The sequence below is a fragment of the Mus caroli genome, chromosome 18, assembly GCF_900094665.2.
Source record: "Mus caroli chromosome 18, CAROLI_EIJ_v1.1, whole genome shotgun sequence".
Lineage (NCBI taxonomy): Eukaryota > Metazoa > Chordata > Mammalia > Rodentia > Muridae > Mus > Mus caroli.
This window is the reverse complement of record NC_034587.1, coordinates 46754502-46769961: the sequence shown is the minus strand read 5'-3', so window position 1 is coordinate 46769961 and position 15460 is coordinate 46754502. Positions and strand designations below refer to the sequence as shown.

Sequence of the window (15460 nt, the reverse complement as noted above, 5' to 3'; positions counted from 1 at the left end):
ACGAACTTGAAGTCGGGACAGGACTTAAAACTGATTTCCCTACCCTAATATGATCTGATGCCCTCTTCTGGCATGTAGGCATATACAGACACTGTACTCAAACATTAAGACAAACAAACAAAATTAAAATACCCACAAAACAAATGGAAAATATATAAATAAATAAATATGAAAAGCAAAGAAGAAATAGCAACTCCAGCAACAAACCTGGTACTTATGGTCTTCTTTAAAAAAACCAAAAACATACTGTACTGCATAAAAATGTACAATCAATATGCATACATTTAAAAACCAATTCTGCAGTCTTAAAATAAAAAAAAGAATTCCTTGTATTTTACTTTATTATGTTTTGTTGTTATCGTTTAGAAGCCTGTTCTTTTCTATTGAGAGATAAAAAGGGAACTGATCTGGATGTGAGGGTGTGGGGTAGAACTGAAAGGAGGGTGGGAAACTGTAACCAGGATATACTGTATGAGAAAGAATACATTTTCAGTAAAAAGAAAAACAAAACAAAACAAAATTCTAAAATATGAACTCTGCCCAAAGAGAAAATACTGCAGAATTTTCTAGAATGCATCAATATCTAGAAAATGAAAGTGGGATTTGCCTTAAAATGAAACCAGTAAAAGAATGCATGACATTTGGAGGAAAAAAAAAAGAGAGATGGACATGCAAGTTATATTACCTGTCTCTAAGAGTAGGAAATAGAAGTCAGATAATATTTAACCAAATAATATCAGAATAAAGAACTAAAGCTAGACTATACATCAGCATGTCAATTTTAAGAATTTTAAGAAATTATACGGAAACTAGAAATATGAAGATAAATTTCTAAATAGAAATTCTGTGAAAATATTTTCAATCTCACGTCAGTTGCTCCTGTGTCTCAGGCTTTTTGTTATATACCAAACTATAGAACTAATCACTCAAGTATGATATTGTATTATTTAACATCAATTCATTTAACTGTTTCTATTTTAGTCATTTTACAGTTCTCAGAGTCTATCACAGTATCTGGCATGATGGCAGTGATTAATTATAGACAACTAAGCAAATCACAATAACAAGAGCTGGCTTCTGATTCTTTTGTCATAAAGGCATAAGATGAATTTTCAAAGATGAAAACAAGTACTCAACATCTCAGTCATGTGCTTTCTGCAGTTACGAAAAGCAGTGTTATGTATAGTTTTAAATTAATAATGTATGGATAACCCCACTATTTACTGAAAGTGATCTTAAATTTCACAAGAAGGTATTTACCTGTAGTTGTGACTACCACAAAGGCACTGATAAATACAAGCAGAAAGTGAGGCTGCTAAAGTATGCATTACATACACCTGAAAAAGTAAGAACACACACAGAATAATTACTTTAAGTAAAAAAAAAAAAAAGGCATAATTTTGTAAAAAAGGAAATGAAAATGCAAAGTATTTTGCCTCTGAAAGCTGTTTTTTCTTCTCCCTCTTCCCCCTCAGAACATAGTTTCTGCCTACTGAAGTTGTTCTTTAGAAATGTTAAAGAAAAAACTCAGTTCTTTGGCAGAAATTATAAAATATACAACTACTACCAATTCTCTCTTTCCAAATCAAAAGAGAGGTGTTCCCAGAACAATATGAACCATGTATTAAAAACATACTCTTTAAAACTCGACCTGCTTTCTCTTGAACAAAATGTGAATAAGCAACATTAATAAATGACAGTTCACTTATGTACAGGCCAAAGAAAATGCTAACATCTATTATAGTCATCTGAAAGGGAAACTTTAGAAAAAGGAAAAGGAAGAAAGGCAGTAAAGTCAAATATTTTTTAAAGAAGAAAAGGATTCTAACCTAAGATGACGATAGCTATAATAAAACAAGGATGAATAAGATTAAGGTACAAGAAAGCATACTGGACTATACAAGATTATCTGATTATGAAGCACAAGTCTTTCATGTAGATAAAAATGGGCATTCATAGATAGAAGTCTAATTACTTCCTGGCTTCTACTGTCAGTACTACCTGTGGTGGAAAATAGCATATATTGAATATGGCAAGATGCAGACAACAATGACTTGTATTTTCTCCCCAGTATATAGTTAGCATCTATTTCTCCAGTCATGGCCTTCTGACTTCTTTAACCAATGAACAGAAGTATTATGTGAGACCTGAGCTTACAACTCAAAAGTCCTGGAAAAAATCTACTCTCGCTGCTCTTAAACCTCTGAAATTTTTGTAAAAAACAAACAAACAAACAAAAAAATCAGAAATAAAACGTTACTAGGCTATGAGATATACAAACACTTGGATAAACCTGAGTGAGTCTCTAAGGATATTTCCAGAAAAATTTGTTTTTTCTGAAATCAGTAGTCTGATTAAAACAGATTGACCTCTCACTCACCAATGGACTGGAAGACCTATCAAGAGGAGAGTATAAGAAACAATATATATATATATATATATATATTTTGGTCATCATCCTTCCTTCCCTACCTTCAGAATGTAACTGAAATATGAGCTCTTTTAATTAAAACTCTGACCCATAATTGTTCCTGTATGAAAAAACTGCAGGGATGGAAATGTAGAAGAGCCTGAGGAAAAGAAGGTCCAGTGACAGGTCCAATGTGGGATCCAGCTCAAGGAGAGGCCTGACATATTACTGAGACTATGGAGCGCTCACAAAAAGAGACCTATCATGACTGCCCTTGGAAAGACCCAAAAAAGCAGCTGAGTCAGAGGCAGATATTTGCACCCAACTAGTGGACAGAAGCTGCTGACCCTTGTGGTTAAATTAGGGAAAGCTGGAAGAAGCTGAGGAGGAAGGCAACCCTGTAGGAGGACCAGCAGTCTCAATGAACCTGGACCCGAAGATCCCCGACACTGGATCACCAACCAGGCAGAAAACACCAGCTGCTAACAGGCCCCCAACACATATACAGCAGAGGACTGCCAGGTCTGCATTCAGTCAGAAAAGATGTACCTAGCCCTCAAGAGACTGGAGGCCCAGGGGAGTTTAGAGGTCTGGTGGGGGTGTGGTGGGAGGGGGACGGGAGGAGGTAGTATGGAACGTGGAACAGTTGGAGGGTGGGAATAGGAATAGGAAGGGAATAAAATCTGGAGTGTAAAGAAGAAAGAAAAAGTAATAATAATAAAAAATAAAACTAACTTCCTAAGCTTTGAACCTAGACTGGAACTATACTGTCAGTTCTTCTATCCAGTAGCTTACTAAGTGCAAATCCTTGAGCAACTCAGACTTCACAGTAACTGCGTTGGTTTAAGTGAGAATGGCTCAGACAGACTAATATATTTGGATGTCTGGGTCCCACTTGGTGGACTGTTTAAGAAGAAGTAGGAAGTATGGCCTTGTTGGAGGAGGTTTGTAATTGTGGTGGTCTTTGAGGTTTGAAAGGCTCATATAAAGCCCATTATCTCCCTCTCTCTTTTTGCTCCTGCCTATAGATAAGGATATAAGCTCACAGCTATTGCTCCAGCACCATGCCTGCCTGCCACCATACTTCCTGCCATAATGATCATGGACTAACACTCCTTCGAAACTTTAAGCAAGTACCCAATATAATACCTTTCTTTCATAAGCTGCCTTGGTCAGGGTGTCTCTTCACAACAAAAGAATAATAATTAAGAGAGTCACACATGCAAATTACTTATAAACAAATTTTTCCCCTCTTCTTCTCTTCCTATTCCACTACATGTTTCCTACATCCTATCACATCTTCTCCTCTGGAGAGACCAGTTTAGTGCACTGGGCTTGCCTGCTGGCGGATTAAAGATGAGACACATATATTCAAATCTTGTCAACCACAAGAAAATAAATAAGGTTGTCCTACAGTCATCTAGTTGCCCATCAGGGAAGAATGAATGAATGAGTTCAGACACTAGCCAAGTTAGCTCAAACCAAAACAAACGATGAGCCAACAATGAAATCAAATTAAAGCCAGTTCTATTTCAGAATAGTTGGAAAGCAGCAAAAGGTACTTTAGAAGGAAAAAAATAATGTGATATAACATGGACTCCTGTAGTTAATGTTGACAGGCCAGCAAGGTGGCACAGCAGATAAAGGTACTTGCCAACAATCCTGAGTTTAATCCATGGGACCCACATAAGAGGAGAATTGATTTCTAAGAGTTGTCCTTTAACTTCCATATGAGTTATAGCACTCATGTGTGCACACACAAACAGAAATATATAAAATATATGAATGCATAAGTATAATAAAGTAAGAATTAAATAAGGAATGCAGTTTGTTGAAAATAAGCACAGTTTTCAGGAAATGAATTTTCAGTCTACAAAGTACATAGTATAGGGATCTGTACTATAGAGCAATACAGGAAAATAAGCGAAAGAAGCGCCCAGTAAATTATAAGAGTTAAGCATATAGAAAAGCATAAATTGTGGAAGGAGAATCTATTATCAAGAGAGAAGAAAACCGCTGGGCGTGGTGGCGCATGCCTTTAATCCCAGCATTCAGGAGGCAGAGGCAGGCGGATTTCTGAGTTTGAGGCCAGCCTGGTCTACAGAGTGAGTTCCAGGACAGCCAGGGCTACACAGAGAAACCCTGTCTAGAAAAAAACCGAAGGAAGAGAGAGAGTTAGAGAGAGAGAGAGAAATCAAACTTGTATGGTGTCATAACCTAGGAGGTAGCAGGAATCTTTAAACTATGACTGGAAAAATTTCCAAGTGCTATACCATAACTGTCAATCAAACTTAGTCACTAAAGGGATCTCAAGAAAGGAAAGATAAAGTATAGTAATAACAGGAGATAAGGTGCAATGAGATGGATAAGAAGATAGTAGGATCAGCTAAATTATGATAGCTCCAAACTTCTTAGAAACAAACTTAATCCAGATCCTCTCTCACAGACGATTCAATAAATTTGGAATGAATTTAGGAATTTAAACTTTAAGCAGATAATTCTGCCAGCTTTGAAAGAACACAGGAAACAAGATACTTATTTTTAAAATGTGTAGTTTAACATTAAGAAGAGAATATTTTACTTATCTATTACTGCTTTTACACAAAAATGTTACACTTGGATCCTCTAAAAAATAGTATTCCATCCATTGAAAGCAATTTTGCCCTTTATAATAAAACTTAAGAATGGCCAGCAATATGGATCTGTGGGTCCTGCACCTGTCACCAAGCCGGATGGACAGCATGAGTTACATCTCCAGAACTCACATGGTAGGAGAGAACCTGTGAATGTCTTCTGACCTCTATGTGTGTAGTGGCATGTGTGCATCCATACACATAAAAACATTTTTAATACAATAAAAAAGCTTATGGAATCAATTGTATGTCTACACATGTGCTTGCTGCTTTAAATACACACACACACTCACACACACACACACACACACACACACTGTGGACAAACTGTAGTAATCTGTTCTCTTCTCCCATGCAAAGTAGCCAATGAAGGTTTTCAGGTTTGGTAATAAGTTCCTTTAATTACTAAGTCATCTCTGCTGCACAAGTGTTTGTGTAGAATAAACAATTGATATGCTAAACTGAAAAAAAACATTCAAGCATCCTATAAGATGTAAGTAGCACAGTAAGTCTGGCCTATAGCCAGATTTCCTTAAATCAGAATCATTAATACAATAAATACTATGTATAGTCTGGTGCTTTATTTTGCTAGAAAGGTTTAACATTTTATCATTCTGTATAAGTAAATTAATGCTTAAGGCCAAAAAAACAAATAAAGCCTAAACTCAAGAAACAAAATAAAGTAGAATCAGAAAATAAGTACTTGAAGGCAGAAGGGGACTACTTAAAGAAAGGAGCAATCAGAGAGAGAAAAATAATAAATACACAAGTAGAGCAGGGATCTCACAGAAGGTATATGTGGGAAAAACAATTGAATATCTTATAAATATGTAAAAATACTAAAATAAAATTCATCATTTTATCTAAACAATATATGCTGATTTAAAAAAAGCTTGAAATGAAGCATACTTACTTTATTGGTTTGGCTATCAGGATGTGGTGGTGAATCAAAATTTATTATGGCATGTAGAATATCATGTGTTAAATTACTAAGGTGCAATAATGGATTGGCAACTACTGTTTTGGCACTGGCTGTACAAGCAAAGAGAAGAGGCACTGAAGTTTGTTCTGACAAAGGGTTAGAAAATATTGGTTCTGTTGTTTCCTTAAAAGTGAAGAGAAAAAAAGTTAACCATTTTTATTTATAATCTACTCCTTAAGTAATTCAGAGTAACTTTCAAAATTGTTCAAAATTAAAAATTAAAAGCACTCAAAGTACATATTTAAATTGTTATGATCTGAGGAGAAAAATGTTTCTACAACTGTATCTAGAACAATAATACCCTTAACACTCCTCAATAAAGTACCGCTCATTACCTCAGAAGGCACTCTATAAGACTGTGTTCATACAAATTAAGCAAGTCAAAACACCTGACAACATCTGTTCTGCAAGTGTCATGTACATAGCTCCAACAATTCCTAATGATTACACACAAAGATTCATTCCTTAATGTAATTATAACAAAGAAAAGCAAGTTTTAATATTTCAAATAAAAAACACAATTTCAAAAGCTATTTCATATATGTATTATTCTTTTCTTTAAATAAAGCTTTTAAATTTTTAATTAAAATAATTATATTATTCCTCTCCTTTCATCCACATGTTCTGTTTGACTGTTCAAAGTTCTATACCTGCCAGTGTGATGGCACATGCCTTTAGTTTCAGTACTTGGGGGGCAGAAGCAGAGGTCAAGGTCAGTTTGGTCTACATGGGGAATTCCATGTTAGCTGGAGATACATGATGACACCTCACCTCACAGTAAAACAGAAATGTTACATACCTGCTGAGATTCTTGCAAAAGTAAAATTAATTCCATTCTCACTGATGCAAGACCCCCACCATGAGAGCCATGAAGCACACAGTAACTAAGAAACATTCTTAAGAGTGACTGATATTTCAAGAGCCACTGCCTTTTTTCCTGGAAACTTTCTCTCAGTTGTTTCACTTTTGTTTGGTGATGCAAATCATCATTATCCTCAGTTGATCCAGATTCATCTGCACTTTGGCTAAATGTGGTCTGCAGCTGTTCTACATCTGAGCAGAAGTCACAAGTCCTCTGAAGAGCTACTACCTCTTTTTCAAGCCAGTGGTAGAGTTGGTAACGCAATTTTCCACCATCTATTTCATAGCCAGTAGATAAAGTACGAAGTTCTACAGTGAGAATCTTTAAACATGCTCTAAATTTTAGTTGAACAGCAATTATATCTTCTGATGGATTTAAAATGTCATTTTCATCTAGTGTGCTTAAAGAGTCTGTGTAACTCAATTCATCTATTTCTTTAACTGTCTTTCTCTGCAAAGGTCTTATTTCTTTCATTGAAATAGGGGGATCTTCATTTTCTTCATCATTATCACTATCCCATTTCAACTCCAAAGAGTCATCTTGAAATACCACACTCGGTTGGCTCCAATCAAAAGAAAGGGTAGAATTTGAGTGCCTCTCTGAGGAACCCTCTGAAGAAGATTCAAAACCATTTATCAGCGACTGTGACCAGTCAACGGCAGAAGACTTGTCTTCTCGTACATCCAATGTTAGTGAAGAATCTTTACTAGTTAAAAAACTAGACCCTCTGCAACAGGGTTTTGCTTTCTTACTGACTTTGGGCATCTTTGACAATACTTCCAAAGCCAACATTGGGCAGCCAGCTTTTAGGTGAGCACTAGCAGTAGTAAAAAATAATCTTCTTTCACTTAGATTAATTGTTCCGGCCAGTCCACTTTTTCCTGCTAAAGCCATGTGTGTTGAAAATGTATCCGATGACGATCCAAAATGTCTTCTTAGCAAAAGAGGATGTGTTCTTAGGTAATTGTAGAAATTAAAAACTATAGGATTACAGGCTGACATCATGACTTGATCTGAAAGTAAATTAATTTGATGAATCAAGAGAACCTCACAATAGGAACTGAGAATATGTAATCATAAGAGTCCCCCCACCCCCTTGCTCTCAGAGGAAACAATATTTTATATCACAGTAAACCAAAGGCCTTACATACTACTTTCCAAGTGAAACAAAGTCTTCAAGTAGAATCCTTAGCTCTTTTCCTGCTTGCTGCCTCTTCAGTCAGCTTGTCCAGACCTCATCTTTTCTGACCACAGAAGCTATATCCTATCTCCTAAGAATCCCATGATGTTAACCACCATCTCTATGCTGTTAAGTTGAACATCTCTATCCTCTTTCCAAATTCCATAGTTCATTTTTACTTAAATACAAACACTCTTGCCCTGTGGGCTTATTTGGTGTGCCCTTGAGGCACACCAAACTTTATTCACCTATCTCTTTTGATTGACTTGCATTATTTAAACCAGTCAACCAGACCTTTGACCAAATATCATCTAACTAGAGAAGGCATCCTGATTTTATCAACACTCCAACATATCATTCACTATTAGTCAAGCTAAAAACTCAGGAGTTATCCTTAATTTCTAATTCTTCGGCATTCCATATCAAACTTAGTCCTGTGTTTAACTAAAATTATCCTATAGCCAAATACTTGTCTCTGCCTGTAGTCTTCTCACACTGCCCATGACCTAAACCACTATTATCACTTTTCTCTGATTTACATGGTTCTAGGGATATGTGATCTTGCATTAATATTCACTTATTTTTAAAAACAGAAAAACATGTAAGTTTTAAATAAAAATTTTAATAAAATATTAATAAACTGATGTTTCCTCTCAACTATGAAGAGGCCAGTATGAAACTTTACCTTAGATGGCTAAGAGACTTGAATACTTGAGTCTCATAGCTTTCTTCTTAATTTAAAAAGATACATATATCCTAAGTACCATAAACCACATATGTAGTGGCACATTAAACAACATGAACTAGAAGCTACTTTACATACTGTTAAAATAACACACTACTATATCATCTATCACATATAGTTCAATCCTGCCTATGAAAAATCCTGGTAAAGTAAACCCCACCATTTTTATATGAATTCACAGAAGAATGTACTTTTATAGTAGGCTAAAAGAATGTCTCACAAAAAGAAAGAAAAAAAGAAAACCAGAAGTAGGGTACATTTAATATCTCTATCCTACTGGTCACATGAAAAAACCAGTCAAGGATTTGGCTAGTTTAAGGTTCCTTAATCACACCTCATGAGTTAGCTTTCTTTAAACTCAGTATGTTTTTCTCGTAAAACTTATAAAACTGATTAACAAGTGTAATAGCCCAGCCTAATATTAAAAATTGGCTTTACATTTTTACACTTTATATTTACCATATTTAAAATCAAATTTTGGTAATACTGATGTTTAATACATTTCATAAAAACAGAAAGTCTAAAGTTCTTTTTTTTTTTTTTTTTGGTTTTTCGAGACAGGGTTTCTCTGTGTAGCCCTGGCTGTCCTGGCACTCACTTTGTAGACCAGGCTGGCCTCGAACTCAGAAATCCGCCTGCCTCTGCCTCCCGAGTGCTGGGACTAAAGGCGTGCGCCACCACGCCCGGCTGTAAGTCTAAAGTTCTTTGTTTTAAATGGTTTATCGTTCTGAAAGAACAAAACCCCATTTAGTCACAAAGACCAAATATTTAATATGTATGTTATATTAAACAGTGGACGACATGCTGAGAAAATACTAGTAACGTTCTTATTAAAATCTTGCAATTGCAGCTTACCTTCATCCTCTGTAACTGGTTGCTTTATTAATGTTTCCAGAGCAGCACTATAATCTTCTAAGATCCAATGTGCCATACTCCGAAGAAAGGGGTCATGATGGGCATTTATGCTTGACGAACTGAGCTCACTGGCTGGAGAACCAATTCCCAAAACTTTTTTGCGTAAAATAGACTTGTATGTTGCTGACTTATCAAATTCAGATTCAAATAGTCTTGCTATTACAAGAGCCAACTGAATGTCATTAAGTTTCTCAAGACATACCTTTAAAACATTCATAAATAAAAAATATTTATAAACAAAGTCAGCTTTTGAAAGAAACTCAATTTATTTACTATAAATGTATAAAGATTTGTTATCTCCAAATTTAGCAAGTAATAAATGTAATAATGGCATGCATATTATCTACATTAGTAAATTAACACTGATAAGATCTCCAAATATATTTGTTATTACTAAAGCATGTATTTATAAACTAATTTCACCTGAGATAATGGATAATTCTATCTAGTTTCAATTAAACCTACCATTTTATTTTATTCCTCTTAAACTTCAACTCTCCTCAATTCATCTAATCAGACTAGAGTTTTCAAATTAAAAAGCTATTTTTTAACTCCACCAAATAAAAGAGTCAAATATACTTAAAATGTGCAGTCATATGACTAACTTTACAAAATCTGCTTTATTCCAGTTATATAAAAATATCATAAGCTATATGGTAAAAATAAAAAAGCTATGTGAAATCTTATCAGTTACTTTAGGTTCTTAGCCTTGTATATAGTAAAAATAAAAATAAAAATTTAAGATTTAGATTAATTGTTTAAAGAAATGATAACACTACTTGAAAAAGAAGTTCAACTAATTACCTCAATTGCATCTTTGAGGCAACCACCTAGAAGAAAAAATGCTGCAGAATGTTCAAACCTTTGCTTGCCTAATAAAGAAAAGGCATTTTTCAAAGCTGCTTTACGCCACCTCTCTTCCTCAAAATTGTGCCCAAAAAACTGTGTCATTTTGGTGTCTTTTTGAGATCTATAAATGAATGAAAATTATGAAAATTTTAAAATCCAATTTTTTAATCACCCTTTTCCAGTAAGAACTTTAAAGTTAGGAGTTTCAATGAGAAAGACAGCAAATTTGAAGACAGTCTGCACACACCAAGATCCAGTTACGATAAAAGTTATAACAATGGAAACAAAACTTTTGCCAGTTCAGAAATTCCAATGTATCTACATCTTTACCAGCAGATTAAGATTAGATAAACATTTACTTTTATAGGTAAACCTCAGAAGTTATTTAAAAATCTCTTTCAAATTGCAAAGTGAAGTATATTAGCATAACTCAGAAAAAAAATCACCTTTAAATTCATGCAAAATTTTATTAATATATACTTATGCAAAGATAATTTATACATTAACATTTATGCTAGTTCAAAATTAAAATCTCTTCAATAATATTGTTCTAGTCATGTAGAAATGACTTGCATAATCCAAAATTCAAATAAGGAAACCTGCTCTGATAGAAAATAATACTGAAAAACCTAGATTCTTAGGAAACTTATATTAAATATCAAAAATTTCCCCAGAGATTGACATTCTTGAACAGAACATCAAACAAACAATGGAAATCATGGAGTCCAGGTGCTGTTGACAAGTGAGATGAAGAAGATACAGCATCAAGAGTAACAATTTCAGGGACTTCCTGGGCCATGTCCTTCAGTAAGAGAGGAAAGATGCTTATCTGACAGATGCCAGACTTCACTATCTACCATGTTCCAGAAAGCTGATGAAAATTCATCTCAACAAATTTTTTTCTATTCCACTTCTTTCCTCCCTCCTTCTTGGTGATGAGGGAAATGTCTCTAGAATAAGCTAATAAGGGAGAAAATGTGTTTTTAGACTGACAAATGCTAAAACAAACTGAAGGGGCATCAACTGGTTTCTTCCACTGTAGTACACATGTAATTTTTTTCCCAATGAAGTATGAAACTCAAAAGCACTAAGAACATATTTTACTTTATGCATTCACTTGAAGTAAAGAGTGACTTCTAGCTGGGAAGCAGTCATTTACTTACCTATATAATCCCCAGATCACAGCTTTTTTTTTCATTGCAAGGTAAAAAATTGCAGCATCTAAAGGATCATTATTTCTATGAAAGGCTGCTTTGGCTACCTACAATTGGGAAATAGTAGTCAATTGTTTACAGAAGTAGCTTGGGAGTGAACAAAAAATTTCTCTTACATACAAGATTAGTATGTGCTATTTCTATGTTAAAATTTAAAGAAGTGTACAAATACTTTTGTACATAATTCTAGTAATAGAAGCATTTATGGTAGCAAAATATATATGGCTAAACTACTGTATTTTTTTCAACAAACACTTCAGAAATTCATAAATACACTAGTAAATAAATGTGATTAAAAACTAGAGGTTGAGGATAGCTAGGTCTAACAGCTGAGGTTTAGAATTACAACAGTTCATAGTTTTAGACAAAAGGATTATACATTGAAAACCAGTGTGAGACCATTAAATATAAAAAACCAAAAGTAGGTTAGGCTGGGGAGTCTGCTCACTGATACAATGCTTGCCTAGCATTCATAAAGCACCAGGTTCAATACCCAATACCAGACACACACCCACACACACACACACATACAGGTTCAATACCCAATACCAGACACACACCCACACACACACACACACACACACAAACTATGAAGCTGTTTCTAAAACAAAAGGGAATAAACTAATATTAGAGGAGACAGAATGACATAACCAAATAAATTCTTACTTTTTCTATGCATCTGCGCAAGATGCGAGCATTGCGAACCCACCACCCCACACCCATTGCTCTCAGTTCAGACCAAGTTGGATCATCTTTCTGCATGGCCGGCAACATATTCAGCAGTTCTTCCTCTGCTACTGAATGAAAAGCCCAAGCAAAATGACCAGTAGAAAGGCCTGAAGAAAAGCCAAAAATGACATTTATAACCAATGCAAATATTTAATATGATCATCATAAATGTATATGATGTTTATGCAATAAACATATAAACTGTTTTAAATTTTTAAATATTGGCATAAATAGCTCCAAATAATCTCATTTAATATGTCAGGGTATATATTAAACAAACTGGGTGCTTAAAATACAGAGTAATATGGCATATTCTTTAACTTTGCAGACTCCTTTTATCATAACATATGTTAAGAATAAAATCTTGGATATAGCATAAAGTCTAAGTGGAAAGGACAGAATTTTAAGGAACCATCATCATAAGTACAAATCCTGCGTTTATGATTTAAGAAAACATTTCTAGGCATATTCTATCTATGGCTACTTAAAACTGTGATGGTAACAAGTCTGAACTGGAAATCAGATGCTCTGGTGCACAGTCTTGGCTCTCTCAGAACAAACCTTTTGCCCTTGGAAAATATCTGTCTTACTAACTCTGCAGATTGTTACATGGGTCACTAAGAAGTACTCTTTCAAACTTTTATCATAGTTACATATAACTTTTATTGTTCCTAAACTGTGAGTTATTTTTATTCTTGATTCTCTAAACAAATGATACCACTCCAATGCACATAATTAAAATCTATTTCTTTGAACCAACAAAATACTTATGTGAAATGTCACTGGGCTGCAGTATTTTGTTCTCTGGCTATTTCTCACAGTTAGTTATAGTCACAGGCTGAGACTATCAGAAGCACTTGAAGTGCTGTTACATAGTGGTGTGCTTTTTCTTCAGTATTGCTTCTCTTTTCTCTGTGAACATCTTTTTTAGATGTTCTAATAGCACAGACAGAATTAAAGAACTCCTTTCAATCATCAAACTCCAACTAAGTATAACAATTTATTACTCCCAAATTAGAACATACTCATTATATCTGAGATCTATTAAAAAAATATGACCTTGGGAAAGTTACTTAATTTTTTAATGACTCAAGGTTTCATTAAAAACAAATGTACATGAAGGACTAGAGAGAAGGCTCAGTGGTTAAGAGCACTGGCTGCTCTTTTAGAATACCTAGGTTCAAATTTCAACACTAACATGGAAGCTCACAACTGCCTGTAACACCAGCTCCAGAGTATCTGACATCTTCACCCACACATGCAGGCCAAACATCAACGCAAATAAAAATGAACAGATCATTAAAAAAAAAAAAAAAAAAAAAAAGAGAGAGAGAGAGAGAGAGTCTGGTGGTCCATGCCTTTAATCCCAACAGGTAGAAGGCAGAAACAGGAAATCTCTGATTTCAAGGCCAGCCTAGTCTACAAAGATAAGTTCTAGGACAGCCAGGGCTACACAAAGAAATCCTGTCTCAAAAAAACAAAACAACAAAAAAAATGTGCATAATGAGAACACTATGCTATTACACAATTTTAAGGATTGAATGAAATAATAGAATAAAGGAGTATAGAATACAACCTAACCCATAACAATTGTTATTATGCTGTTTTATCATATTGATATTTTTTTTTCCAAGACAGGGTTTCTCTGTGTAGCCCTGGCTGTCCTGGAACTCAAATTCAGAAATCCACCTGCCATTGCCTCCCAAGTGCTGGGATTAAAGGCACGAGCCACCACTACCTGGCCAGGCCATATTGATGGTTTTTTTTTTTTTTTTTTTTTGGTTTTTTCGAGACAGGGTTTCTCTGTGTAGCCCTGGCTGTCCTGGCACTCACTTTGTAGACCAGGCTGGCCTCGAACTCAGAAATCCGCCTGCCTCTGCCTCCCGAGTGCTGGGACTAAAGGCATGCACCACCACGCCCGGCTCCCATATTGATGTTTTAATACTGATGTGTAACATCTGTGTCAATAATCTAATGATCAGTACATGTAATATTGCTCAGATTTGATTCTGTTCTTCCTTCTTTCCTTTTCCTTTCCCCTTCCTTCCTTCCTTTTCAGATTTATATCTTTGTTTTATGAAAAGTCTTCAGACACATGAGAAGGTGGCATTGGATCACATTACAGATGGCTATGAGTCACCATGTGGTTGCTGGGAAGTGAACTCAGGACCTCTGGAAGACCAGTCAGTGCTCTTAACTCCTGAGCCATCTTCTCCAGCCCTGAATCTGTCTTTTCATACTACATTTTTTCCCCAGTATTATTGAGCAAAATAAATGATGTCATAAGATTTTAACATATGTGGTTTCACATTTTTAATCTATACTACAGAATAATTTCTTCTCATTGAAGAGACATTAGTAGCATTCTATTCCTACTGCTAGAGGGTTCACTATAGTCAAGATATGGGAACAACCTAAATTGTGCTTCTACAGAAGAATGGGTTTTAAACTATGATTTACATAGACAATAGGAAATAGGAAATTCTGCAATGTGTAACACAAATAAGATTTGCAGATATTATACTAATAACTTAACAATAATCACATTAATGATAAAATGTATTATTCTACTCACAAGAGATATTTCAAAGAAAAAAACTCATGGAATTAAAAAGTAGAGTGGTGGTTGCAGTGACTGAGAGGAGGGGACTCAATAGGCAGCAAGTTTTACCAAATAAGATGAATAAGCTCTACAGGCATCTGCTATACAATGGTCAATAATATTGTGCTGTTTACTTATAAGCTTATTGGAAGGATGACTAAATGGTATGCAGTATAAAGAATACCTTTATTTAAAAAAATCATTAAAAATAAGCAGATGGAAAGCTAATAAATATCTAAAGAAAACAGTAGAAATCAAAATGTATATTAAGAATGCCAGTGGGAGCCGGGCGTGGTGGTGCACGCCTTTAGTCCCAGCACTCGGGAGGCAGAGGCAGGC

The 15460-nt window shown here is 34.9% G+C and overlaps 1 protein-coding gene across 4 annotated transcripts in view; it reads right to left on the bottom strand.

The window, feature by feature from the left end:
* The window catches only part of Dmxl1 (Dmx like 1), a 129757-nt gene that overhangs the window by 57706 nt on the left and 56591 nt on the right, over nucleotides 1-15460 (bottom strand). For all 4 annotated transcript variants that reach the window (XM_029471979.1, XM_029471981.1, XM_021150434.2 and 1 more), the window contains exons 20-26: nucleotides 12457-12626; nucleotides 11740-11837; nucleotides 10532-10697; nucleotides 9668-9929; nucleotides 6825-7900; nucleotides 5957-6148; nucleotides 1261-1337 (exon numbers count right to left, since the gene is read on the bottom strand). In XM_029471979.1, the coding sequence (XP_029327839.1) occupies nucleotides 1261-1337; nucleotides 5957-6148; nucleotides 6825-7900; nucleotides 9668-9929; nucleotides 10532-10697; nucleotides 11740-11837; nucleotides 12457-12626 (2041 nt within the window). The remainder of the gene's footprint in view (nucleotides 1-1260; nucleotides 1338-5956; nucleotides 6149-6824; nucleotides 7901-9667; nucleotides 9930-10531; nucleotides 10698-11739; nucleotides 11838-12456; nucleotides 12627-15460) is intronic.